Genomic DNA, 26,327 nt, shown 5'->3' on the forward strand with positions numbered 1-26,327 from the left:
GTGTTGTTTTCTGAGTGTCAATCACAGTTTTCATTATTTCAAACCCTTCGGTTTCAGGTGGTGTTGCCCATAATCAGATTTGTCGAACAATATAATTTGGTGCACACTCAAAAGGCAGCAGACATAAACTTTCTACAACAGGAGAACAGGTGGAAATACTGCACAGAATAGTACATTATAAAGGAACTCAAGATTTGCATCCTCTGGCTAGAAGCCCACAGATAACTACTTAACAAACGAAGTGATTTTGCACATAGTAATTATTATGAAATATATAAGGACATGTTTTGCTGTTTGTTAGTCTTTAGTGTTGGGATGGGACAGGACATTTCACCAAGTGTCTCCTGTAGTGACATGCCATACACTGACAGCATCAGGTTTGACATGTCAGAGAAAACTTCAGTGTGGCTCTACTTTTAGCTTGGATTCCTGCAGCATACTTTACCATAATTTAACAGAAAAAAAGGGAGGACACACTCTTAAATTTTTAAAGTGTTTCCCTTCAATAAAATATGTTTGTCAATCTACAAAATCCTCTGCAATGATTCATGAATAATGCTCTGGTATGTTTTATGTGCAGAATATTTGAAGTGTGAATTTTTGTATCTGTTAGTATCTGCAGAATGTACTCATTAACATCACAAGCTTTTCATACCAATGAAATTTCTTTTAAAATCTTTAAGAATTATTGCGGCAAGTTTAGCTGACAGTGAAACTAATAGTTCTGTTACGACTGGTTACTCTGTAGATACAAGAAATAATATGTTATAAAACATTGATAGTGATTAGATTCTTTTTAGTTCCATAATTTTGTAAACATAGGAGTAGAACCCAATTGTAACTTATTTTTATATTATTTTAAAGATCTGAAGATGGACAACACTAACCAAAACCAATTACTTTGAAACAATACAAACAGCATTTGACATATAGAAAATAACTATTTTCAACAAATAAGGAATCCTCCCCGTCAATAAATACATCCAGTTCTGAAGAACATACTAATAATTAAGATACACAAAATTCAAAACCTATAACAAAAATTTAAACGTTGAACATTACAGAAGCTGAGCATTCTCACGCAAAAGATGAAAATACAATCAATCCAATCTATAATGGTTGGCACAATCGGTCCCATTTCTTAACACAAGTGGGGAAAAAATAAAGACTGCTAGAAAAATAGCATCAAGCAGATTATAGAAACCAGGAGACACACGAAATAAAACTAAATAAGAAATCACAGAAGTAAATAAAATTAACTATGAGTGGGAATGGTGATTAGGACTAATTATACCATATGATGAATGAAAAGATAGTATTGGAAAAAAAGAATGAAAAGAGAAAAAACATGGGTAAAAAAATTCCAAATATCCAAAAACAAAGTTGGTGCCCATATACATCTGAAGACTGATTCACAGAAGCCACTACATCAGTTTTATGTTAGAAATTATTCTGTTCAAGTAAGCTTTCTTAGAAATTTTGTACAGTCAATATTAGTGTTAGACAATAACCTATCTCGGAACATAATTATACTATGTAAAATCTGACACCCTATGTTGACATAAGAATTGGAAACCAATGGACTGCATAATTAACATATAGGACTTGACAGATGTGAGCTCACACTTTCACACAATTACATTTACTTTGTTCGTATTAGCTACATAATGGTAGAGAATCAGCACTTGTCAGATAATATAAGACCTTATTTGCAGCCATACTTGCTAATTTTGCACCTCCATTTGGCTGCCAATACTGCTCATTAGCATACACCTTTCCCATGAAATACTCTTCCTTGCTACAGATAAAACTATCTTCTCAGCACAACTACAAACACTTAGATCCCTGGCATAGGAAATCATTTCCATCTCACAATTTGGTTTTATTAATTACTTGCTTTTTTTAAATTTTTTTAAATAAAAAACCTGTGCGTACGTCCATGCGCGCGCTACCACACACACACACACACACACACACACACACACACACACAAAATAATTATACATGGGTCAAACAGGGAGCCAATTACAAGCAAATGAACTGTAAGGGGGGAAAAAAACACCTGTGCTTTTTGGCTTCCACTGGGATAAGGAATTTTTTCAACTTTCCTCTTGTCCCTTTAATGCTTTCTTAACATTACTATATAATTTTTAAAAAAATCAGGTATGTACAGAAAATATTCACCATGAACAGCAATATTCTGTATCAATAAAGGGTGTATTTAAACTGAAAAAATGGGAAACTATCAAAATCTTTATACCAAACTTAAACTCCTTATCGTAGTGAGTAACACTAAACAACAAATAGTGTTGTATGATATAGTCTTTACTTTCAAAAGCACTGATACTCTCAAAATGTATTTGAACCTAAAATAATAAGGGTTATCAAACAAGCAACACATCAAACAAAAACTAAATGTATCATTATTCTAGCTAACAAGTTAACTCAGTGCATAAATGTTGTGGGTAATGTTGCATAATTTTTCAATAGCAACTTTCCTCCAATGACAGGACACACATAGAATTAACAATTTCTAACAAATAACAGTACGTAAATAGGTATGTCTTCATTTTATAAAATGAAAAGAAAGCAATGAAAAATGAAAAGTGTATTCAGAAGTTTTTGACGAAAATGGACATGGATTTTTGAAATCTGTTCGCATTTTTCTTTTCCCATTTCTTACGATTTCTTTCATTACTAATGAGGACCTAGGTGCAACAGCTAACAATCTGTAATTATCTTATTTGCTGTTTGTTATACATCAACTACTCAAGCTCAGTTCTAAACTGACCTAATAATCAAGCTCATTTCACCAATGGAAACAATATTAGTTTGCATAATCTATTTTCCCATTTAAAATTAAATGAGATTTTTATGGAGAATACTGGGGGATGGAACACATTAAACAGCACAAAAATGCACACAAAAGTAATAATCAGAAATTGCCACCTAGTCATGGATTTGTCATTTTATGGTCTTGAGACATCTGCTCTTTTGTGACATCTTTATGCTTCCCAGTCCACTGATCAAATAATACTACAATACCTCCATAATATATAAATGGTGATGTCTTGCTTATATTAGCACATACACACTGCTATTAATAACAAGAAGTCGTAAAGTATAAAATAAAATACATGCAGAGAGAATGGCACATAAATGTCATAGATACAATAGAGTTACTAACAGAAAATACTTAAACAGAAATTGACTCTGATATCAAAAACTAATATTACACAAATACAATTTCTGCACTCATTACTGATTAAGAAATCGTGCTATGGTATTGTGACAAATGAGGAAATTATAGGTCACAATTCAGTTTTCATGCCAGGACCATACAGTGGCTATGATAAGCAATACACTTATCTCTGCTTATAGTCAAATTACAAACTATTACTAAGTTTATCCAGTAATGTAGAGGGGAAAAATGTCTGGTATCATTTTCAACATCTGTCTAGTAAAATAAACATATGATTGAATTTCAAGTAAGTACAATGATTGAAAAACATAGTCATATTGATCTATTACTGTGACTGGTATCTTCAGCAAAACATTTCCAAGTAATTTCAATTAAGCACTCAGATCTACAGAAAGATATACATAAATGAATTTATGACTAGACAGTTTGCAATCATTTACAGAGTTACCGAGTATTAAAATTTTAAAATTTGAGAAACAGGTTTGAGCAAAACAGTATGTTTATAGACTTTTATAGAGGTTTTTTTCCTTGCCTCTCTGTTTTGCAGAAAGGTAAGAAATATTTTAGGTTCTTCAAATTAAGATCACAATATTCCCAAAGCAAATAGTGCTTTACAAGGGACAACAATGATACTAAAATATTTACAGTTTGCTACTCTGAACAGAGTACTATGAAAACAATTTGTGGAATTTCATCTGTACAATTAGTTAGCAATGACTCAAATCTCAACAAAAAGAAATCCAAAAACTTTACATAATTTAACAAACAGAAAGATTAATTATTCCCAGTTCATGATGTCCCTTTGCAAGGATTGAGTGCCAAAAGTGCAGAAAGATTATACATTGTGCAACCTTAAACAGATTTGGTGACACAATTATTGTACAAATAAACTGCTATCAAACAAATAATGCAACTGAAATTATACTAACTACATATTCTTTCCTGTCCCACCCAACCACATGCATGAAAACACACACACACACACACACACACACACACACACACACACACGAGAGAGAGAGAGAGAGAGAGAGAGAGAGAGAGAGAGAATATCTGTACACACAATATGATTACTAACATAACACAGAAAAGGTTCTAAAAGATCTCGGCACATGATACATGTTACATTTTTTCATCACAATATATGTCTTCGCTTCAAGCATCACACAGTGCTCAATGCTTACACTCATAAATTTACATAAATAAAATGGAAACCTTAGCATCTCCTTTAAAATCTTCTGGTACATGTTATATCAAATTAACACATCAACATATCCACATTTTAAAAATTGGATCACAACATGATAAATGCATTTACCATTTACCCGGCATGTCACCTATTGTCTGGAGTCTTTTTGTGACGGACGTGATTGAAAATACACACACATAAAAAACATACAACATATGCACACACAGGCACACAAATACTTGAACAATCTCTCTTCTCCATATAGCTGCTCATTTCCATGAGTAATTAACTATTTCCTCATTAATTCTGAAGAAAATTGGTGTTTCAATTATTTTTTTCAGTTCAACAAATCCTCCACAGCTTCACAAGGAACGTTGCCTGAGTGAAGCACATGTCATCACAGTCAAACGAAGACTATTTGAAGTCTCTTCGTAAGACATTTAAAATAAATGATTCTCAATTAATAGTTCTACTACACTCATTACGCAAAGTACATCACTTTCTTAGTGTCAGCATGCACTGTTATCGCACGTGCCATAGCTCCAGGAGTGCGGTCTTCACTGCAACCTGACTGATGTGAGCCTTCTCCACTGGAGAAAAGGGAAAGAAAACAGTGTGAACATTAGACACGAATTATGGATTTGTCAAGGCATATATATTTAATTCTATTACCCCAAAAGAAATGAAATGCTGTTTTACATGATCACCATCAGTAGAAAAATCAAGTACAGAATTTGACAAAATTAACAAGAATTAATTCCTTTCTGGATAATAAAAAATTATTTCGAAATATCAATGCTAGATACAGGTACGCAGTTTGTTGTGAATATTAGCTTACCCCTTGTTTTTTTAAATTTTTTAAATAGATATGCTTACTACATTACTTATTTACTTGTTGGTGCTAGAGTCCTTGTAGAATCTTAGCTTCCTTTGTCATCTGCCTACATTATTTTCTGTCCAATCACTTTTCTTCTCCAATTCCTGACTCCCATTCGTCCGAGATCCTTCTCTATATCTTCGAGCCACCTTTTTCTGGGGCTTCCTTTTCTCCTCCCCACTTTCAAGCTTTCCTAAAAACATCTCCTTAACACTTCAAGTTTTTGGCATTATCTGTACACATTCAGCCCATATTACTGTTCCTTGTTTGATATTTACAGCAATATTCATCTGTCCAAGAAGTGCTTGTGGTTCTGCATTTGTCTTTATTCTCCAGTTTCTCTCCTCTGCCCAAAAAACCTTTCTCAAATTATTACCATAGGTCTTATAATAGTAAAATATATTTGGATTTTTGTATCCCAACTAACGTTTCTGGACTTGAATATATTCTGCAAGGAATAACAATACACTTGCTACCTTTTCTTGAATTTTTGCTGCTGCCCTATAGTCGAGCCTAGGTATTTTGCTTTTCCAGTCTCCTCCCTCCCCCCTTTTTATTGATGTCTCTCTTCTCTATCCCCATAAAGACTCCCATTGTCATATCAGAACCAGGAGGGGGTGTCCTCTTTATAGGTGAAGGGAAGCTGACCAGCCTAGTGGGGTAAGCCCCAAGAGCAAATCCTGGTCCTTCAGGTTGGGGTTGGGTCAACAACTCCACCTTGTAAAATCGAATCTTTGTGGACACCACTCATCAGCCTCTGGAGTACACGGATTACAAGACAATGGCAGAGCAAAGAAAGAAGAAAATGGGTATCATGATACCCACCAGGAATGTGAGGCCACTTAACGGATCTGGCAATTTGCGAGAAATCAGAGAGGAAATGAGTAAGTACAGAGTGAAAATACAGTACCTGCACTACCAGAAATAAGATGGAAACATTTTTTCCAGGGAACACATACTGATACACAGTTGAAGGGGTACAGGTCATTATGGTACTGGTTTTCTTATAAATAGCTCAATAAAGGTAAAATAACACAATGGAAAGTTCAGAATGGAATAATGAGATTATGAAAAGGATAGATTGCCACTCACAATATAATGGAGATGTTGAGTAGCAGAAAGGCATAACAAAAAGACTGCTAAACAAGGTCTTGGGGTACAAAGAAGGAGCCTCCTAGAAGATTGTGAGTCTAAAGACTGAAGACAAACACAATCGGACATACCCTGGAAATGGTGAAAGATTTCACCGGCTAATCCTTCTAACACCAGATCAAGTTAAAGTCCAAAACCAAATTAACATCAAGATGCAACGGCCTTTATCAAGACCACCCCTTGTGACGATCTTGATAAATATTGAGGGATTCTCTAGTCATAAGAGTGTTTTATTAGCAGACACGTGCTATAAGCATAAATGCAATGTATTGTTGGTGCAGGAAACACACCGGGGAGCCACCAGCCACAGACCTAAAATAGCAGGAATGGATTTGGTCATTGAAAGACCTCACGACAAGTATGGGAGTGCGATTTTCATCAGACCCGGGCTCAACGTAACATCAGCCGCAATGACAGACGTAAATAACATTGAACTACTTACTATTCGCGCCCAGAAGTTCTCTGTGACGTCTGTGTAAAAACCACCAGATGTGGACTTTGTTTTCCATGAACCAAACAATTTTACATATGACCATATTAATTTTGTCATGGGCGATTTCAATTGCCATGGTGAAGCATGGGAATATAATGAGACTGATGAGAATGGTGTACAGCTTGAATCCTGGGCTGACACTGATGACCTACAACTCATTCATGACCCAAAACAGCCAGCATCGTTCAACAGCAGGAGATGGAGAAGGGGATTAATCCTGACAACATCTTTGTGAGTAGGAAGTTGGCAGCACAGTGCATGAAGCTTGTTGAAGAACCTATCCCAAGTACAAAACACAGACCCGTCATTTGTGTTGTGAATGCCATGGTTAAACCAGAGGAGGTGCCTTTCCGAAGACAGTTTAATTTCAAAAAGGCAGACTGGCAGAAATTTAAAGAGCACTTGGACGAAGAGATTGAGAAAATTCCTCCTCGACCAGATGAGTATGGTAGATTTATCGATCTTGTGAAAGAGATCTCAAGGAAAAACATCCCAAGGGGTTGCCGTACCCATTACATCCAGGGTCTGACTGGCAGCAACAAGGTCTTACTTGAAAGGTACCAAACGCTGTTCATTCAGCACCCCTTCAGCGAAGATACGATGGAGGCTGGGGAGGAACTAATGCAGGCTATTGCTGAGGATAAGAGATCACGGTGGTGCAAACTAGTCAAGAATCTTGACATGAAACAAAACAGCAGACGTGCTTGGAAATAACTGAAAAACTTAAGTGGGGACCCAACTGACCACCAGCAGAAGAACAATGGGGTAACATCAAATCAGATTGCTAGCCAACTTCTGAAGAATGGGTACACCAAAGGGAAAAGAGAAAGGGAAAGAGTTATACCCCAAGAACAAAAAGATTACGGACTCCTCAATGCTTCATTCACAGCAACTGAACTGGAAGACGCCATTCAGTGTATGAAACTGAATAAGGCCGCTGGAACTGACGACCTTAGAACAGAGCAGATAAAACAGTTTGGGCCCAAAGCTCGAAACTGGTTACTACAAATGATGAACACCTGTGTTAAAGAGCTGAATATTCCAAAACTATGGCGGCAGGCGAGAGTGGTGGCTCTACTAAAACCTGGCAAGGAGATAAAGGACCCCAAAAGTTACAGACCAGTGTCACTTCTATGCCATCTCTATAAGATTCTATGCCGTCTCTATAAGATACTGGAGCAGATGATTCTCAACCGGGTGGCAGAAACTATAGATGGAAAGCTCATAAAGGAACAAGCCGGTTTCAGACCAGGAAGATCTTGTTGTGGGCAAATACTTAATCTGATGCAACATATAGAAGATGGCTCTGAAAAAAAATTAATAACTGGAGCAGCTTTCATAGATCTTACTGCTGCAAACGACACGGTAAACCACAGAAAGCAATTGTGCAAATTATATCACCTCACAGGGGACTGTAGGTTGACAATGGTTATTGGTAGTCTTCTGCAGAATCAAAGATTTTATGTCTCCCTAAATGGTAAGAACAGTAGATGGCGACTGCAGAAGAATGGCTTACCACAAGGAAGTGTACTTTCTCCCATCCTTTGCAATATGTACACTAATGACCAACCTATATCTCAAGATGCAAGACTGTTCGTATATGGTCCAGGGGTCCAATTTTGATGCAACATCTGGAAATCTCTCTAGAGCGCTTGAAAAACTGGCTCAATACCATGACGCCAATCACCTCAAGCCAAACCCTAACAAAACCAAAGTATGTGCTTTCCATCTGCGCAATAGAGATGCTGGAGTTGAGCTTGATGTTACATGGCAAGGTAAGAAGCTAAAGCACTGTCCAACACCTAAATACCTTGGGGTTGTACTTGACAGAACGCTTTCCTTCAAGCAGCATTGCCAAAACACCAAGGCTAAAGTCTGTTCCAGGAATAACATCATCCGCAGGCTGACAAACTATGAATGGGGAGCTCAACCATCAGTACTGAGAACATAAGCACTTGCTCTGTGTGTTTCTGCAGCAGACTATGCAGCGCCAGTATGGGAAGCATCTGCACATGCTAAACAGGTTGATGTGAGTGTAAATGAGACAATGCGAATTGTTACAGGCTGTCTCAGATCCACACCAACGGGTAATTTGTACCTACTTGCTGGAATTGCCCCATCCAAGATCAGAAGGCAGGTGGCAGCACACGCTGAGAGAACAAAGAAAGAAACAGATTCTAGACACCCACTGAATGGGCACGTCACTCAGGCTCGGAGGCTTAAGTCTAGAAATAGCTTTATTGCAAGAACCAAGATCCTTGACGGTTCACAGGAAGGTAATAGAGTCCGTAAATGGGAGAATGAACAAACCACACTGCAGATAATACCAAAAGAGCAAATGGCACCTGGAAACAAACTTTCTTACACAGTGTGGAGAACACTAAATAGGCTGAGGGCTGGTGTACCCAGATGCCAAACTAATCTGTGCAAGTGGGGACTGCTGACTAACGATGACGACGTTCTTTGCGGATGCAGAGAGGTACACAGGGTGTCTACGTGGACAAGAAAAAAAAATTCCCGGATTTCCCGGTTAAAAACACAATTTCTCCCGGATGAAATTACGTATAAAGCGGGTGAAAATACATCCGTGTTAAGTAGCAGTATACTTTCCCTCGGAGCTGTAAAACCTATCAGTCCTTTGAATCGTAAAGGTCTTATACCGGCGGAGGACGTCCCAGCATTTAAGAAAACGAAATCTAGGAAAAACAATGCATTTGGAAAATCGTTTGATGCGAGACAATATGCACAGAGTTTATTTTCGTATTGCTAAAGTATATACACAAATTCCACAAATTACAGCACGGTAGCTTCCGAAACTCTAAAATAGAGATTGCGTTGAGCGATGCACTTTTGTCAGCCAGTCATAGTTCATGTCACGTGATCTCACTAGCGAATGACAGCAGTTATTCAGAGCACGAGGCCTACGAGAAAGACAGGCCGCGGCGCGTACGTTAAGAACGTGGGCCGAGCTCGTTGAACTCAGCAAAGTGCGTTTCTACAGCGCTTAACTCGTAAGTAGATGTGTATGTACGAACGAGAATTGCATCGTCTATTGGCATCCACTGATATTAGTCCTACAATGATAGGAAGTCCGTAGGCCTAGTAACAGGGTCTAATTTGGCAATTAAAATCATGCCAAAATGATTATCAGTTGCGTAGAAAAGTCGAGGTGTTCTGGCATGAAGAGCCTTGTGACATTACCCAGTAACACATTACGCACATTTTTTTGAAGGTCAATTACACTTTTTGCCATCGATCGCATAATTTTTATCTATGTAAAAACAACATTAAATATGAAAACTAACTTGAAGCTCGGTCTTTTTTTAGCGTGTGTTACACGTTAAGTCATATCAAATACAAATGTGCCGGTAAAATTTTAAATAGTGGCATAAATGACTTATCTTCTCGGCCCGACATTTTTCAAATGGCTGATCCTCAAAGTGTTACGTTTTGAATGAGAGTTATAACGCCCTGTGATTTAAGAAATTCACTGCACATTCTCACACGTAACATAAATCATCTTGTGTGGAAATTTCCTTTGAAAGTAACGCATCTCAAGCCACTATTCGTAATATTTTCTGGTGATCTGTTAGAAATGTAAACAATTGTGACGTCACACACATCGAATGCATGTTAGTTGTTACGGACGTACTGCATAATCTTCGACCTAAAGCCTTTGACACTTAACGGTGTCGGTAAGCTGGTCTGTGCATTGTGTAAATTACCCATTTTCTATGCAACTAAACTTTTATTTTGGTGTTACTCTCTGATTTGTGTTTCATTGCTGCAATATTATTCAGCAGTAGTGGACTAAAGTTCTTTGTCAGCGTATCAGATCTTACACGTCACACCTACAAAACTTTAACTGAAATCTAAAACAACGAATTCTAAAAAATTCCCGGGTTTTTCCCGGATGTCCCGGGCCATATACACCCTGGGTACAAGAGGAGGCACATTTGCTCATGTGCCGACTACTGCTGGAGCCCTGCAGTTTTAGTGACCTGCTACAAGCCAACGACAAAGCCGTAGCGGTGGCTAATTATTGGAAAAATAAAATTTGATCTGGACACGAAAAAGTAAAGTAACAAGGTCTTGCTCTGAAATGGACTCCCCCCCCCCCCCCCCCCCCACACACACACACACACACACACACAAAGATCACTGTTTCTGGCTGCCAAGGCCAGACTTTGTGGCCAGAGACAGTGTGCGAGGTGTGTGTGTGTGTGTGTGTGTGTGTGTGTGTGTGTGTGTGTGTGTGTGTTTCGAAAGACGGCCTTTTGGCTGAAAACTTACTTGTTTAGTACTTTTTCTGCTGTGCCTGCCTGTGCCTCAACATCTCCCCTATATGATGAATAGCAATCTATCCTTCTTATCATATTGTCAATGAAGGCAAATTAATAAGTTTCATAGCACTTAATGAGAGGCTGTGTTTCCTGTGAATTGGGGCAAAATTTTTCTATGTTACGATGATGTGTGCCTATGCCCCTACATAAGAATCAAATGAAGAGTAAAAGGATGCATTTTACTCCAAACTGGAGGAGGAAATCTCCGTGATGAGACAATGATCCTTGGGGATCTGAATGCAAAATTGGGGAAAGAAGAAGTGTATAGAAAAAACAATGGGAAATAAAAGCCTGCATGAAGTCAGTAATGATTATGGACTAGGGCTGATAGACTTTGCCAATGGTAAGGAAATGATAAAAAGCACATGGCATCCAAGGAAAGATATTAAGAGGTGCACAGGTGCATCACCAGATGGAGTTACAGGAAAGCAGGTAGACCAATGGCACACATCAGAAATTATGGAAGTCAGCAGCTGTAGAGGGGCAGATGAAGACACACATCATTATTTCGTGTAGATCCAGCAACTTAGGAAAAGACTAACACACACACACACACACACACACACACCATTCACAAGCAAGCATAACTCATGCACACACAACCACCAACTCCAGCACCTCGAGCTGGAATGCAACATCATGTGGGATGCAAGCAGCAATCTGGATGGGGTGGGAAAGGGGAAAGGGAAGGTATAGTAGTGTACAGGTGAGGAGAAAGACTAACACTGTCTGGTGTAGTGTGCAGGGACTGGACAGTCACCATGTGCAGCATCAGGAGGTCAGGAGGTTGTGGGGCAGAGAAGTGGGGAAAAAGGAGCAAACAAGGAAAGGAGTGGGGAAAGTTGGGTGGATGTGTTGGCAGAGGGCTAAAAAAAAAAAGGGTGGAGACGGAATGGGGATGAGATGATAGGACAGAGGGGGTGGAAACTATTGGGTACAGGGTGTGGGACAGTACGTTACCACAGGCTGAGGCTGGGATAATTATGGGAGCGGAGAATATGTTGTAAGGATACCTCCAATATGTGCAGTTCAGAGAAGCTGGTGGTGGAATGAAAGATCAAGATGGTTTGGGTGGTAAAGCAGCCACTGAGAGTAAGGGTGTTACGTTCAGGTGCATGCTGTGCCACAGGGTGGTCTACTTTGGTCTTGGCCACAGTTTGGCAATGGCAGTTCATGCTGGTGGACAGCTAGTTGGTAGTCATACCACTATAGAAAGCTGTGCAATGATTGCAGCATAGCTGGTAGATGACATGGCTGCTTTCACAGGTGGCCTGGCCTCTGATGAGGTAGGATAAAAACCAGATTGGAATAGGAAGTGCTGGGTGGGTGGACTGGGCATGTTTTGCAACTGGGATATGATCCTTGTGAAAAGGGGTTGGGATTAGGAGTAGCATATAGATAGACTAGGATGTTGTGGAGATTGGGTGGGCGATGGAAGACACCGGAGAGTGAAGTGTCTCGGATACGATGTCACTCATTTCTGGGCATGATGACAGCTAATCAAAGCTCTGGTGAAGGATGTAGTTCAGTTGTTCCAGTCCAGGGAGGTACTGGGTGATGAAGAGGACAGTCCTTTGTGGCTGGTTCTTGGGGGTGGTGGGAGGATTGTGGGTGTGAGGGGAATATGGCAAGGGAAATCTTTTGGTAAAAAGAGGTCTAGGGGATAGTGCCTGTCTGTGAAGGTCTTGATGAGACCCTCAGCTTACTGAGCAAGGGAGTTTTTGCCAATGCAGATACAACGTCCCCGGATAGCCAGGCTATATGGGAGGGACTTTTTGGTGAGAAAGGGATGACAGCTGTCAAAACACAGGTACTACTGGTGGTTGGTGAGTTTACTGTGAACAGAGGTGTGGATGGAGCTATCAGAGAGGAGGCGGTGAACATCTAGGAAGGTGGCATGCAGGGTTGAGGAGGACCATGTGAAGCGGATGGGAGAGATGATGTTGAGGTTGTGAAGGAACGAAGATTGTATGTCTTGGCCCTGAGTACAGATGAAGAAGATATCATCAATGAATCTAAACCAGACTAGGGGTTTGGTGTTTAGGGGGGCTAGGAAGGCCGCCTCTAGCTGGCCCATAAACAGGTTGGCATAGTAGGGTACCATGCGGGTGCCCATGGCTGTGCTGCGGATTTGTTATATACCTTCCCTTCAAATGAGAAGTAGTTGTGGGTTACGATGACGTTAGTAAGGTGTTTGAGGAAGGGGGTAGTGGGTTTGTAGTCTGAAGAACCTTGGGAAAGGTAGTGTTAAATAGTCGTAAGATCATGGGCACGAGGGATGTTAGTGTTTAGGAAAGTGGCGTCAACAGTGACGAGTAGTAGGGATCCAGGACGTAAAAGGGTGGGAATGCTAGAGAGTTGGTGAACGAAGTGGTTGGTGTCTATGACGTCAGACGTTAGATTATGGGCAACTGGTTGGAGGTGTTGGTCAATGAGGGCCGAAATTCTTTCAGTGGAAGCACAACAGTCAGCCACAACTGGGTGTCCGGGATTGTTGGGTTTGTGGATTTTGGGCAGCATGTAGAAGGTGGGTGTGCGAAGTGTCATAGGGATGAGGAGGGAAGTGGATTCAGGGGAGACGTTCTGGAAACGGTCTAATGCTTTAAGCAGGGATTAGAGCTTGCACTGGACTTCCAAGATAGGATCACTCTGACAGCGTTTATATAAGGAGGGGTCAGATAATTGTCTGTTGGTAGGATGATTAGGTCAGGATTTGTTTTGAGGTTGTGTATGGCTGTTCTTTCTACCGAAATGTTGGTGTCCTGAGGAAGGGGCATGGGAAAGAATGGGGGGGCTAAGTTGGAGGTAAGGAATTCCTGGAAAGTGGCCAGTGGATGGTTAAGTTGGAGGGAGGGAGGATCACAGTTGGATGGTGCTATGAATTGGAAGAGGCAGGGTTCAATGTTGGAATTAGGGTGGTTTTGGTTCGAGGAATTGGCGGCAAAGAAGTGCTTCCATTGTAGGGATCGGGAGGAGGACAGTAGGTCTTTGACAAGTCTAGCTTGGTTAAATTATGGTGTAGCGCTAAAGGTGAAGCCTTTGGATAGGACTGAAGCTTTTGAGGACTTGGACAAAACAGGTGTTGATGGTTGTGAGAGGAGCCAGATACGTGAAAAAATGCATAAAGATGTGTAAAAATATGCAAAAACACACAGAAACATACACAGGTACACAAAAATATGCACAGATATGTAAAAATATGCACAAACATGTAAAAATAAGCAAAAACATGTTAAACATCTGGGGCATTTGATGCTGCGCCAACAAATCACACTATCATTAAGTCTGTGTTGCGTGTGAATGATCGTTGACACAGTGTGGCATGGAAATTAGGTCAAGTTAATGTAGGTTGGATCGAGACAGAAGATAGGTATGGTAAGAAACAAAAAGAGTGAGGGGAACATGAAACACTATACATAAATTCTCCAAATTAAAGAAAAACAAGAAGAATACAAGAGTAAATTAGAAGAAACCATCTAGACAAGAAAGAGTACAAAGAACAAAGGGAAGTGGAACAGCCATCAGTGTAGCTTCAGAAGAAGTACTGGGGAGACCAGAATACCAAAGAGCAGTGATATGGCTTGACAAGTATAGCTTATTGGTAATCCAAGAGAGACATGAAGTGAGAGAAAGAATGGTGCAATGGAAAACAAGACTAGTGGACGAAGACTATATAGAGAAGAGGAAATGAGCAAATAATTTGTGTATAGTGAAGAAAAGGCTTTATGGGAGGAGGAAGATACAGCAGTTGGATGAAATGAGGCATAATAATGATATACCACAGTTCTATGAAAGATCTAGAAAAATGAAAAGGTGATTCCAACAGAGAGCAGTCTTCTGTAAGGACAAAGAAGGAAATCCAACTGGAGATAAAAGTAAAGCTTTGGGAAGAGGACATGGGTATTTTTTGAATTAACTGATAGAAGGAGGATAGGAAACAGAGAGGAAAACTTCAATGAGGAACAGGAGGAACTGAACCTGAAATTGGAATTAAGATCAGAAGCAGAGGAGCAGGAAGTCAAACTGCCAGACTCGGGAGAAGTGAAGAAAGCAATCAAAAGCTTAAAGAACAATAAAGCAGCAAGAGATGACTGCACGGAGGCCAAATTGCTAACATTTGGGAGAAAGAAGGTGGAGATGGTTATTAATGAATTAATAAAGGAAATACAGATAATTGAGAAATGCCTAAGGAATACAGCATGAGAATAATCTGCCCATTACATAAGAAATGGCAAAATGGTAGAGTGCAGTAATTACACACGATTACTCTCTTAGACACAATATGTACAGTGTTTATTAAGATTTTAGATCCTAGGCTAGAATACCAACCACCTTCCCTACCCTCTGGCTCCTACCCTTGTAACCGCCCCAGTGTAAAACCTGTCCCATGCACCCTCCCACCACCACCTACACCAGTCCTGTAACGCGGAAGGTGTACACGATCAAAGGCAGAGCCACGTGTGAAAGCACCCACTGACCTGCCTACACTGTGAAGCTTTCTATGTGGGAATGACCAGCAATAAACTGTCCATTCGCATGAATGGACACAGGCAGACAGTGTTTGTTGGTAATGAGGATCACCCTGAGGCTAAACATGCCTTGGTGCACGGCCAGCACATCTTGGCACAGTGTTACACCATCCGGGTTATCTGGATACTTCCCACTGACACCAACCTGTCAGAACTCCGGAGATGGGAACTTGCCCTTCAGTATATCCTCTCTTCTCGTTATCCGCCAGGCCCCAACCTCCGCTAATTTCAAGTTGCCGCCACTCATACCTCACCTGTCTTTCAACAACATCTTTGCCTCTTTACTTCCACCTCGACTGACATCTCTGCCCAAACTCTTTGCCTTTACAAATGTCTGCTTGTGTCTGTGTATGTGCGGGTGGATCCGTGTGTGTGTGTGTGTGTGTGTGTGTGTGTGTGTGTGTGTGTGCGCGCGTGTGCGCGCGCGCGCTCGTGTATACCTGTCCTTTTTTCCCCCTAAGGTAAGTCTTTCCACTCCTGGGATTGGAATGACTCCTTACCCTCTCCCTTAAAACCCACATCCTTTCGTCTTTCCCTCTCCTTCCCTCTTTCCTGATGAAGCAACCGTTGGTTGCGAAAGCTTGAATTTTGTGTGTATGTTTGTGTGTCTATCAACATGCCAGCACTTTCGTTTGGTAAGTTACATCATCTTTTTTTTTAGATATATTTTTCCCACGTGGAATGTTTCCCTCTATTATAATCACTACTTTTATCATCACAGCATGTTCATTTTTTTTCCTTTCTGGTGTGTCAAGCAATTGAGCGCGGTCTCTGACAGCATGCTCATGTATCAAACTTTTATAAAATGTGAAAAGGGCATGGAAATGGTGCCAGTCTTGTGAAACGTAACTATATTAGTCTAGTTTACCACAAAAATTCTTCCTTACCTTATCTATATTTAATTGAGAAGGGTGGGAGGAATCTTAAAGTAACATGACAGTACCTAACTATTTATAAAACTCACTTAACTGCCTAGTAACAAGAAATTCATGAATGGAAACAAAAATAAATAAAGACAACCACTTGCCCATAATAGAGAGTGGTGTGGTACATACACACACAAATCAGCTACAGGTGAGCAGTTGCTGTTCCTCATCTCTGTTTACCATTTCTACTTACTACTCGTTAACAAAATATTAAGTTGAGCTAGTGATCACATGCAGGAGAATGATACGTGAACATATATTTCCTTTAATATTCTCTAATATTTTTATGATGTTAGCACATTACATAAATACAACTGTCATGGAACTGAAGAGAACTGAATGTGAAATGAATACATTTTTATATTTTTAAACTGTTTACACACATTCAGTTGAGACCAAATATATAATAGCATAGAGGTGCTGTAACACAATGGCATATAACTGCTGCTGCATACATTAGTTTTGTGAGTTTGCAACAGCAAAAATACATCATTGCAACTGCTAACATGCAGTTACACACATCCTTTCGTACACCGTACCTGTCATGTTCCTTCTCCACTAGATGGTAGCGAGCACGGAAGGCAACAAGATGGGCGTAGTACGCAGGAGCAGGTATAGAGACAGAACGAGTGCAGCGTACGTAAGTGTGGCACAACTGATAGGTCAAGCACTGCAATTCATCTGAATCGAAATGATTGTCATCCCAAAGAACATGATAATGACTTGGACGACTTGTGCCCTGTAAAAAAAAAAAAAAAAATTACTATTGCCAAATGCTTAATAATAATAATAATAATAATAATAATAATAATAATAAAGCTTCCAATGCCTGTTCCTCACCATGAGAATGTTTAGGTCAATAAAATCACTTGCATGTTATAATAATAATAATAATAATAATATGTAACTGTTTCTAAGACACAAGGGCCTTCAGCATTGTTTTTATGACTCTTGTCACTGTAACAAAAATCTAGGGTTACACCATAGAGAATACTATTCCCTGCTATGCACATCTGAATAGTGAACAATTGCATTACGAGGTGCCTCCGATTTTTTTTCTAATTAACTACCCACCTGAAATCGATGAAACTGGCGTTACTTCTCGACGTAATCGCCCTGCAGACGTACAAATTTTTCACAACGCTGACGCCACGATTCCATGGCAGCGACGAAGGCTTCTTTAGGAGTCTGTTTTGACCACTGGAAAATCGCTGAGGCAATAGCAGCATGGCTGGTGAATGTGCGGCCACGGAGAGTGTCTTTCATTGTTGGAAAAAGCCAAAAGTCACTAGGAGCCAGGTCAGGTGAGTAGGGAGCATGAGGAATCACTTCACGAAAAAACTGTTGCGTGTCGTTAGCTCGATGTGCGGGTGCGTTGTCTTGGTGAAACGCGCAGCCCTTCCCGGACGTTTTTGTTGCAGTGCAGGAAGGAATTTGTTCTTCAAAACATTTTCGTAGGATGCACCTGTTACCGTAGTGCCCTTTCGAACGCAATGGGTAAGGATTACGCCCTCGCTGTCCCAGAACATGGACACCATCATTTTTTCAGCACTGGCGGTTACCCGAAATTTTTTTGGTGGCGGTGAATCTGTGTGCTTCCATTGAGCTGACTGGCACTTTGTTTCTGGATTGAAAAATGAAATCCACGTCTCATCCATTGTCACAACCGATGAAAAGAAAGTCCCATTCATGCTGTCGTTGCCCGCCAACATTGCTTGGCAACATGCCACACGGGCAGCCATGTGGTCGTCCGTCAGCATTGGTGGCACCCACCTGGATGACACTTTTCGCATTTTCAGGTCGTCGTGCAGGATTGTGTGCACAGAACCCACAGAAATGCCAACTCTGGAGGCGATCTGTTCAACAGTCATTCGGCGATCCCCCAAAACAATTCTCTCCACTTTCTCGATCGTGTCGTCAGACCGGCTTGTGCGAGCCCGAGGTTGTTTCGGTTTGTTGTCTCACGATGTTCTGCCTTCATTAAACTGTCGCACCCACAAACGCACTTTCAACACATCCATAACTCCATCACCACGTCTCCTTCAACTGTCGATGAATTTCAATTGGTTTCACACCACACAAATTCAGAAAACGAATGATAGCATGTTGTTCAAGTAAGGAAAACGTCGCCATTTTAAGTATTTAAAACAGTTCTCATTCTCGCCGCTGGCAGTAAAATTCCATCTGCCATACGGTGCTGCCATCTCTGGGACTTATTGACAATGAACGCGGCCTCATTTTAAAACAAGGCGCATGTTTCTATCTCTTTCCAGTCCGGAGAAAAAAAATCGGAGGCCTTAGAACTTGAATGCACCTCGTAAGATGCTGAAACACAGTAATGAATCAAAAGATATTTATTATTTTATTTGACTGTGCATGGTATACTTCATGCTTTGAGAGATTATCTGCTACAATTAAATCTAGTGAGAAACCCAGAAGACATGGTCGGATGTCAATGTAACTTCATACATGTACCACACCACTGGCACATATGAAAACGATTAGAACCAAAATGCTCTGTGACAGGTAGAATGGTCACCAGAGTGCATTAGTGTTGTTAGTGTTCTGTTGCCACCAAGCCTTTTAAGGTATGTAAGAGGCGTGAACATCATCAGATGTTGACTGATCACCACAAAGGACATGGAGATGCCACATACTCTTGTGAGGAGGACATTAAACACTAATGTCCTGTCAATTAATGAGGCTGTTAGAGATGGATCAGAAGCTCAGATTAGGGAAGGGTAGGGAAGGAAATCAGCCATGCCTTTGAAAGAAACCGTCCCAGCATTTGCCTGAAGAAATTTAGGGAAATCACGGAAAACCTAAATCAGGATGGTTGAAAGTGGGTTTGAATCCTCATCCTCCAAATGTATGTCCATTGTGCTAACCACTGTGCCACCTCACCTGGTCGTACTTGTTCAGGACATGACTTACCAAAACCTGACAAGTTTGGAGTTAAAACTAATAGCTATAAAATAAATATCATCATAAGGAAGCCTGTAGGTATTCCATTTATTACATTATTTTGAAAGGAGTCTCATTGTGGATCTACATTTGGTCTGCCGGACCAGTCATGCAACACCCAGATTTGTGAGACATACAGACACGACAAAAGCCCCATGTTGGACTACACGGGAAGTGAGGGAAGGCATACTCTTCATGAGGGTTCTGGTGAACAACATCTGGTCACCACAAGGGATGATCTCTGTATTATGAACAAAGCACATCATAACCCCTTCACATCTGCACCTACCACCCAAGAACAAGTAATGGACACACTGCAACATTCTGTGTCATCCCACATCACTGGTCAGAGGCTAGCAGCAACCACACTAGGGGATTACCATTAACACCACGACACAAACATCTGCGCTTGGAACGGTAATGTGACTGGGAAGCATGGACTGCTGATGAATGGCACCCCACTATGTTCAATGGTTAATTGCAGTTATGCACTAATTAACGGCATTTCTGCACTACCCCTGATGCTCATCACCAGCAACTATGGCAACAACATGGGGACAGATCTCTTTCTTCCAGGGTTTTGGAGAGGCACAGTCTTTTAGCTCTTGGAGTCACTGTGTGGGGTGCCATTGGGTACGACTTCATGCCACAACTAGCAGTAATTGAGGGAATTCTGAAGGCACAACAGTACATTACAAACACCTTGCATACATATGAGTTACCTCTTGAGCAACAGTAGTGGTGCCATTTTTCAACAGGACAATGCTTGTCTAATACAGGAAGTGTCTCTATGAACTGTGTGTCTAACAATGTACTCTCATGGCAAGCAAGCTCCCCAGGACTGTCCCCAATACCTTATGTGTGCAACCATCCCCAATGTCAACTCCATCCCAGTGTCAGTACCCAGGAATATCGAGGACCAATTACAACGGTTGTGGGCCAGCTTGGCTCAGGGGAGGATACAACATGACACCCGTCTCAATCAAATCAGTGGATGCCAGACAGGGTGCGATGACATACTGGTAAGTGGACTACACTTCCAAGTTCTTTGTAAATATGACTTTTTTTGTGATCAGAGAAGCACTATATCAACTCATGAGATTTCATTTCGTTTCCTCCTCCCTTTCTGGGTGCTTCACTTTTCTGTCAGACAGTGTGCTTCTATGAAGTTTGGAAAGTCAGGGAGAGGTACTGGCAAGAGTAAAGCTGTGCTGCTGAGTCATGAGTCATGCCTGGATAGCTCAGTTAGTAAGAGTGTTGTTAGCAAAAGGCAAGGCTCCAGGTTCGAGTACCTGCACAGTGCACTGTACAAGCCTGCCAGGAAGTTTTAAGACGGTGAAATTGTAAAAAAGTACTATAAACATCATTCCAATAAGTTGCAGCATCATCTTCGTTAACCTGAACACCTTAAATACTACTGCAAACTGATGGAGATAAAACCTAAATGGTGATTTATATCTTTTTTGAATTCTCCAAGAACACAAACAGAATAATGTGTTCATAATTTTTTTAGCAATACATAAAGACATGCACCAAGAACACACAAAACCACTGATTATGGAGACCAGGAAAGAAATTTTATTTCATCTTCAAGCTCATCAAACCAATCTTAGATGATGGGCATGGTAAACTAGTCTATGGGCACCCAACAAATTCATTATCAGTGCTTATACATCTACAATTCAACATATCTATGTTTAGAATTTTTAAAACAAAGTTACCACCACCACCACCACCACCACCACCACCACCACCATCACCACCACCAAGCTAGTCAATTGTCCTATAGAAACCTGCAGGTATTATATCTTTCAGCCACACAGACATTATGCTCCAGTAAGTCTTCCTCTGTCATCCATTACATAGTCTTTCAGTCTTCACATATCCCTTAAAATACAACCAAGAACTTCCCTAGTCCACTTAGCAGCTATTTGCCTGCGTACATGCTGCATCCACTTCCATCACAGTATAATTACATCTTCCGCCCTTTAACTGTTTCTATCTTTTCTGATCTCTCCTAGTGACATTTATGTGTATCCTTTTATACTCACAATCGTACAAAATTTATATAGTAGCTGGTGGGTCTCACCAGTGCTAATGTGTGCAATGAACTCATAATAATAAGTTAATTGTAAGGGGGAGAGAGGGAGGGTGAGATAGAGGGGGGGGGGGGGGGAGGAAAGAGAGGGGGAGGGGGGCAGAGAGAGAGAGAATACCTAAAGAAAAGAAGAGGTTGCCTTTAAAAAGTATGCAGCAATATCATAATTCTTTTTCAACACTGGCACTTTAGCTTCATAAATTCATGCATCATGAAGACTTTAAAACATTCATTATTTATGTGATCTGAGGCTTTTCTGGCGAATGTGCTGCTTCCATGATTCTGGAGTGTAATGCCATATCCAACTGTCGGAAGTCCACAATAAATAAGACAACTGTTTCGCCATAATCAGGTGGTGCTGATGTAATACAGTTTCTGTTGCGGGCTTACTGTGTTTACACCCACGAATCCAGGACGCAGGCCTCGCCGAGCCCATGCTGTACTTGATGGTGGAAGTATGTGAGGCTGCGACAGTGGAGGGGAGGGTCGTAGTTGCCTCCTTGCCTGCTGTCCCTATCGCATCCTGTGTCCAGGTATCACTTTTTGCTTTGTTGGCGCTTAGTATAGGCTCTTATGCATTGCTCTCAATTATCTGTCACATGAACTTCAATTGCTTCTTTGGAAATGCAGTACCAAAATTTATTGGTGGTAGCCAGGACTTTCTTTTCCTGATAATTCACTTTATGCCCATTTTCAAAGCAGTATTCTGCTATTGCAGACTTGTGGGGCTGCAGTGACTTATGTTCTATACATTGATCTTCAACTGTGTGGATCATTTGTCCAATTTACATTTTTCTCCTTCACATGGAACTTGGAACATCCTTGCTTTTTTGAGGACCAAGTTGTCTTTCTCTGTGCCTAATAAAGCTCTTGCTTTGGCTAGTGGTTGGAAAACTGGCATTATGTGGTGTTTTCACAGTTGGCTGCCAATTTTTGATAATACATTGCCAACATGTGGTACAAAAATAGTCTTATCTTCTTCTTTAGTGTCATTCTTGGGGTGCTTGTGTTGCAGAGCCATCCCTATACGTCAGCTGCTGTATCCATTCTTGTGGAAGACAGATTCCAGGTGCTACAGCTCTGTTGTCAGAATTTGCTCATCTGAGATGGAGTGTATCCTGAGTACTAGAGTGCAGAGCATGCTTTTTCTGTGAGGGATGGCGGCAGCAGGAGGCATAGAGATATAAATCTGTATACGTTGGCTTCTGGTATTCACTGTGGGCAAGCAAACTGTCAGGCCTAGAAAGCCGAGAAAAGGAAGTTGCCCTTCTTTTTCTATTTCCATGGTAGACCAGATGTTTTCATGGATGGAATTCAGATGTCCTAAGAACTTTTGTAGTTTTTCGGGTCCATGTGATCAAATGACAAAAATGTTTTCCAGTGCTCTATGCTATAAGTATTCCATGAACAGGTTTACTACAAATGACGAGAGTCGGCTGACTGTGGCTATGCTATCAGTCTGCTCATAGCACTGTAAACTGAAAACACAAGAAGTAGAAGTCAAAACATGACAACAACGTTGTGTTAGCTCAGGGCTGAACTTCTCACTAATTAATTATATGGAGTCTTCAATTGGGACTTAAGTACGAAGTGAGATGACTTCAAAGCCGACCACCTTCAGCCTAGGCTCTTTCGGCCAGCAGATGAAATCACTTAAGTTTTTTATGTGATGTGTACAATTGCTGAAGTCAGAGCCCTACAATAAGCCAAATACTTTGCCAGGGAATATGTTGGTGCCCCAGTGTTGCTCACTATTGGTCGCACACCATCCTCCTGTGTCTCTGGCAGGCCATACAATCTGGGTGGTACACCAGTGCACTGGCTTTAACGGGTGGTGGTGCTTTTCTATACTTCCTTGCTTCCATCTGCTGCTACTTTCAAGTATGTCAGATCATTCAGAAGCTCTAGCATTTTCCGCTCTTAGTCCTTGTGTTGGAGGAGAACTGTGGCACTGCCTTATCAGCTGCAAGAACAATGATAAGACTGCTTTCCGACCACCTGCTGGCAATATGTCATCAAAACTTGGCACAATACTTTGAAAACACCATGTAATGGTAGTTTTCTGACTGCCAGCCAAAACAAGAGCATTGTTAGGGACAGTGAAAGACAATCTGAGCCTCAAAATAGCATAGGCGCACTAGTTCCCTGTCAATGCAGAAAAAAGTATATTGGACAAATGATCTACACAACTGAAGATTGACGAATAGAATATGAGCGCCACACTTATCACTGCAGCCCAATAAGTCTGCAATAACAGAACACTGCATTGAAACTGGACATAAAACGAATGACCAGCAAACAAAAATCATAGCTTTCATCGATAAATTTTGCAACTGCTTTTTCAAAGAAGCATTTGAAATTTGTGTGACAGATAACTAAATCAACAGAGACATTGACTTCCAACTGAGCAAGGCATCACAACCGATACTAAGCTCCATCCAAGTGAAAGGTGACACATAGATGCAAAAAGTGACAGGGGCAGTAGAGAGAAGAGACTCTCCCCTCCACCCTCATGCATTTCCACTACTGAACATAGTGGAGGGCCAGCGAGGCCTGATCACTGGACCAGCAGGTGTAAATACCAGGAGCCTGCAGCAGACACTTCATTTCATGATGGCAGAATGGTCATCTGGCGAAATATACTGGTCTTTCGACAATAAGATCTGGCAGTCCATCCGAGAACCATGAAAGCATTAATTATTTAATTTGTTGGAAACATTAAACGGGACAGAAACATATTTATCCTAGTTTCCTTCCTCCAGTTTTAGGAGTTGATCCAGCGGTGAAGTTAGTTACTGTTTCACTAAACATATTTAATAGCAAATAAAATACACATGTGTCAGAGCAATGACGTAACAATCGTATGAGGGCCGGACAAGTCGTCGTCAGCAGCACTGCAGCAGTGGCTGAAATTGTTGCCTCCTATTCTTTCTCTGACCAACTGTGAGTTTTTGTGTGCGATAAAGTTACTCAATGCACAAAACATAGTGCTCATCAAAATTCATCATCAGCTGTGTCAGAAATACAGGCTAAAAGTCATGCACAGGCAGACCTCAGTGTCCATAATGAAGAGGGCCAAAGATCACCATCCTTCATCACGACCTCATGGAGTTGGTGTGGCACTGAATTATGGAGAAATGCTGCTCCACAATATGGATCTCAGCAGCCATTTTCTGCAGATGTTACAATCCTTGTTGCATAGAATTGTCACTAAGCATCTGCTATTTCAGGTGTGTGCTGAAAAACCTGACACCCAAACGGAAAACAAATTGCTTAAGAGTTGCATTGACATTTCTGTAACAGTACCATGACGACTGCAACGAATTCTTTGACAAGAAGACTGTGGGCAATGAGACATAGATTGCTCACTTTACCCCAAAAACCAAGCCTCTTTCTATGAAGTGGCACCACAGAGGATCTCCAGTCAGGATGAAGTTAAAACAGCCTGTGTCAGAACACACAAACATACTACGTCAGAGCAGCAAGTGATGTACACATAGTCCTGGGACAGGAAGGACATTCTGCTCGCTGCCTTCCTGTCTACAGGTGAAACAGTGAACACTAAACATTTCTCTGAAACACTGCAGAAATTGTGACAGGCCATCCAAAATATGTTCGGCACACAAATACTGTTCTGGACTATTTAAGGTGGGAGCTGCTTGCTCATCCACTATAAAATCTTGAACTTATTCCCAGCTCTTTCCATTTTTTTCTGCTTTTCAAGAAACTTGTGCCCTCCAGTCAGAATTTTAGCAAATGATAAAGATCTGAAGAAGACTGGCAAATGCTGGTACCATTGCTGGAGACACGAATACAAAAGCTGATCCCATGATACGACAAGTTTCTTAATTCTGGTCGTGATTTACTCAAAAAATAGCTTAAAGATTGCTGTATCTGTATGAATCTCATTAATACTGCCAACATGTATGTACTTAATTTGTGTACCTGTCCCACTTGCAAATGAATCATTGCAAAAATTACTATCCCCAAGCTCCTATTTGATCTCTTGATTTCTCTTATCTTTCCTTTGTGTTCCTTACACGAGACACGTATTGGTGGCAAGAGAATTGTTCAACACAGTAAGTAGTAAGTGGCAATTCTTTAAACTTTCTTAACAATGTTTCATGAAAAGAACATTGCCTTCCCTACAGGAATTCCATTTGAGTTCACAGAATATTTCCGTGATAATTGTGTGTTGATCAACCCCACCAGTGACAAACCTAGCAGTGCGCATCTGAATTGTTTTGATGTTTTCTTTATTCCAATCTGTTTGGGATCCCACTCTAGCAGTATTCAAGATACTTCCCCATACACTACAGTGTCACCAGCAAATGGTCCCAGATTGTGGACCATCCTAGCTGTCGGACTGTTTATGTACACAGAGATGAATGGCAGTCCATTGCACCTCTTTGGGGTTCTCTTGACGATACCCTTCTCTCAGATGAACACTTGTCATCCAGAACAACATGTTGGATTTGATTACTTAAGAAGTTATTGAGCTACTCGTATAGCTGGGAACATACTATGTATGCTCGGACCTTCGTTAACAGTCTG

The 26,327-nt window shown here is 40.8% G+C and overlaps 1 protein-coding gene across 2 annotated transcripts in view; it reads right to left on the reverse strand.

The window, feature by feature from the left end:
* Positions 1–1,990: 1,990 nt before the first annotated feature.
* Positions 1,991–26,327, reverse strand: part of LOC126188913 (protein argonaute-2) — a 216,883-nt gene continuing 192,546 nt past the window's right edge. For both annotated transcript variants that reach the window (XM_049930625.1, XM_049930633.1), the window contains 2 exons: positions 17,251–17,450; positions 1,991–4,981 (listed from right to left, as the gene is read on the reverse strand). In XM_049930625.1, coding sequence (XP_049786582.1) covers positions 4,873–4,981; positions 17,251–17,450 — 309 coding nt within the window. In that variant the 3' untranslated portion in view covers positions 1,991–4,872. The remainder of the gene's footprint in view (positions 4,982–17,250; positions 17,451–26,327) is intronic.

The sequence above is a fragment of the Schistocerca cancellata genome, chromosome 1 (assembly GCF_023864275.1).
Source record: "Schistocerca cancellata isolate TAMUIC-IGC-003103 chromosome 1, iqSchCanc2.1, whole genome shotgun sequence".
NCBI classification, from domain to species: domain Eukaryota; kingdom Metazoa; phylum Arthropoda; class Insecta; order Orthoptera; family Acrididae; genus Schistocerca; species Schistocerca cancellata.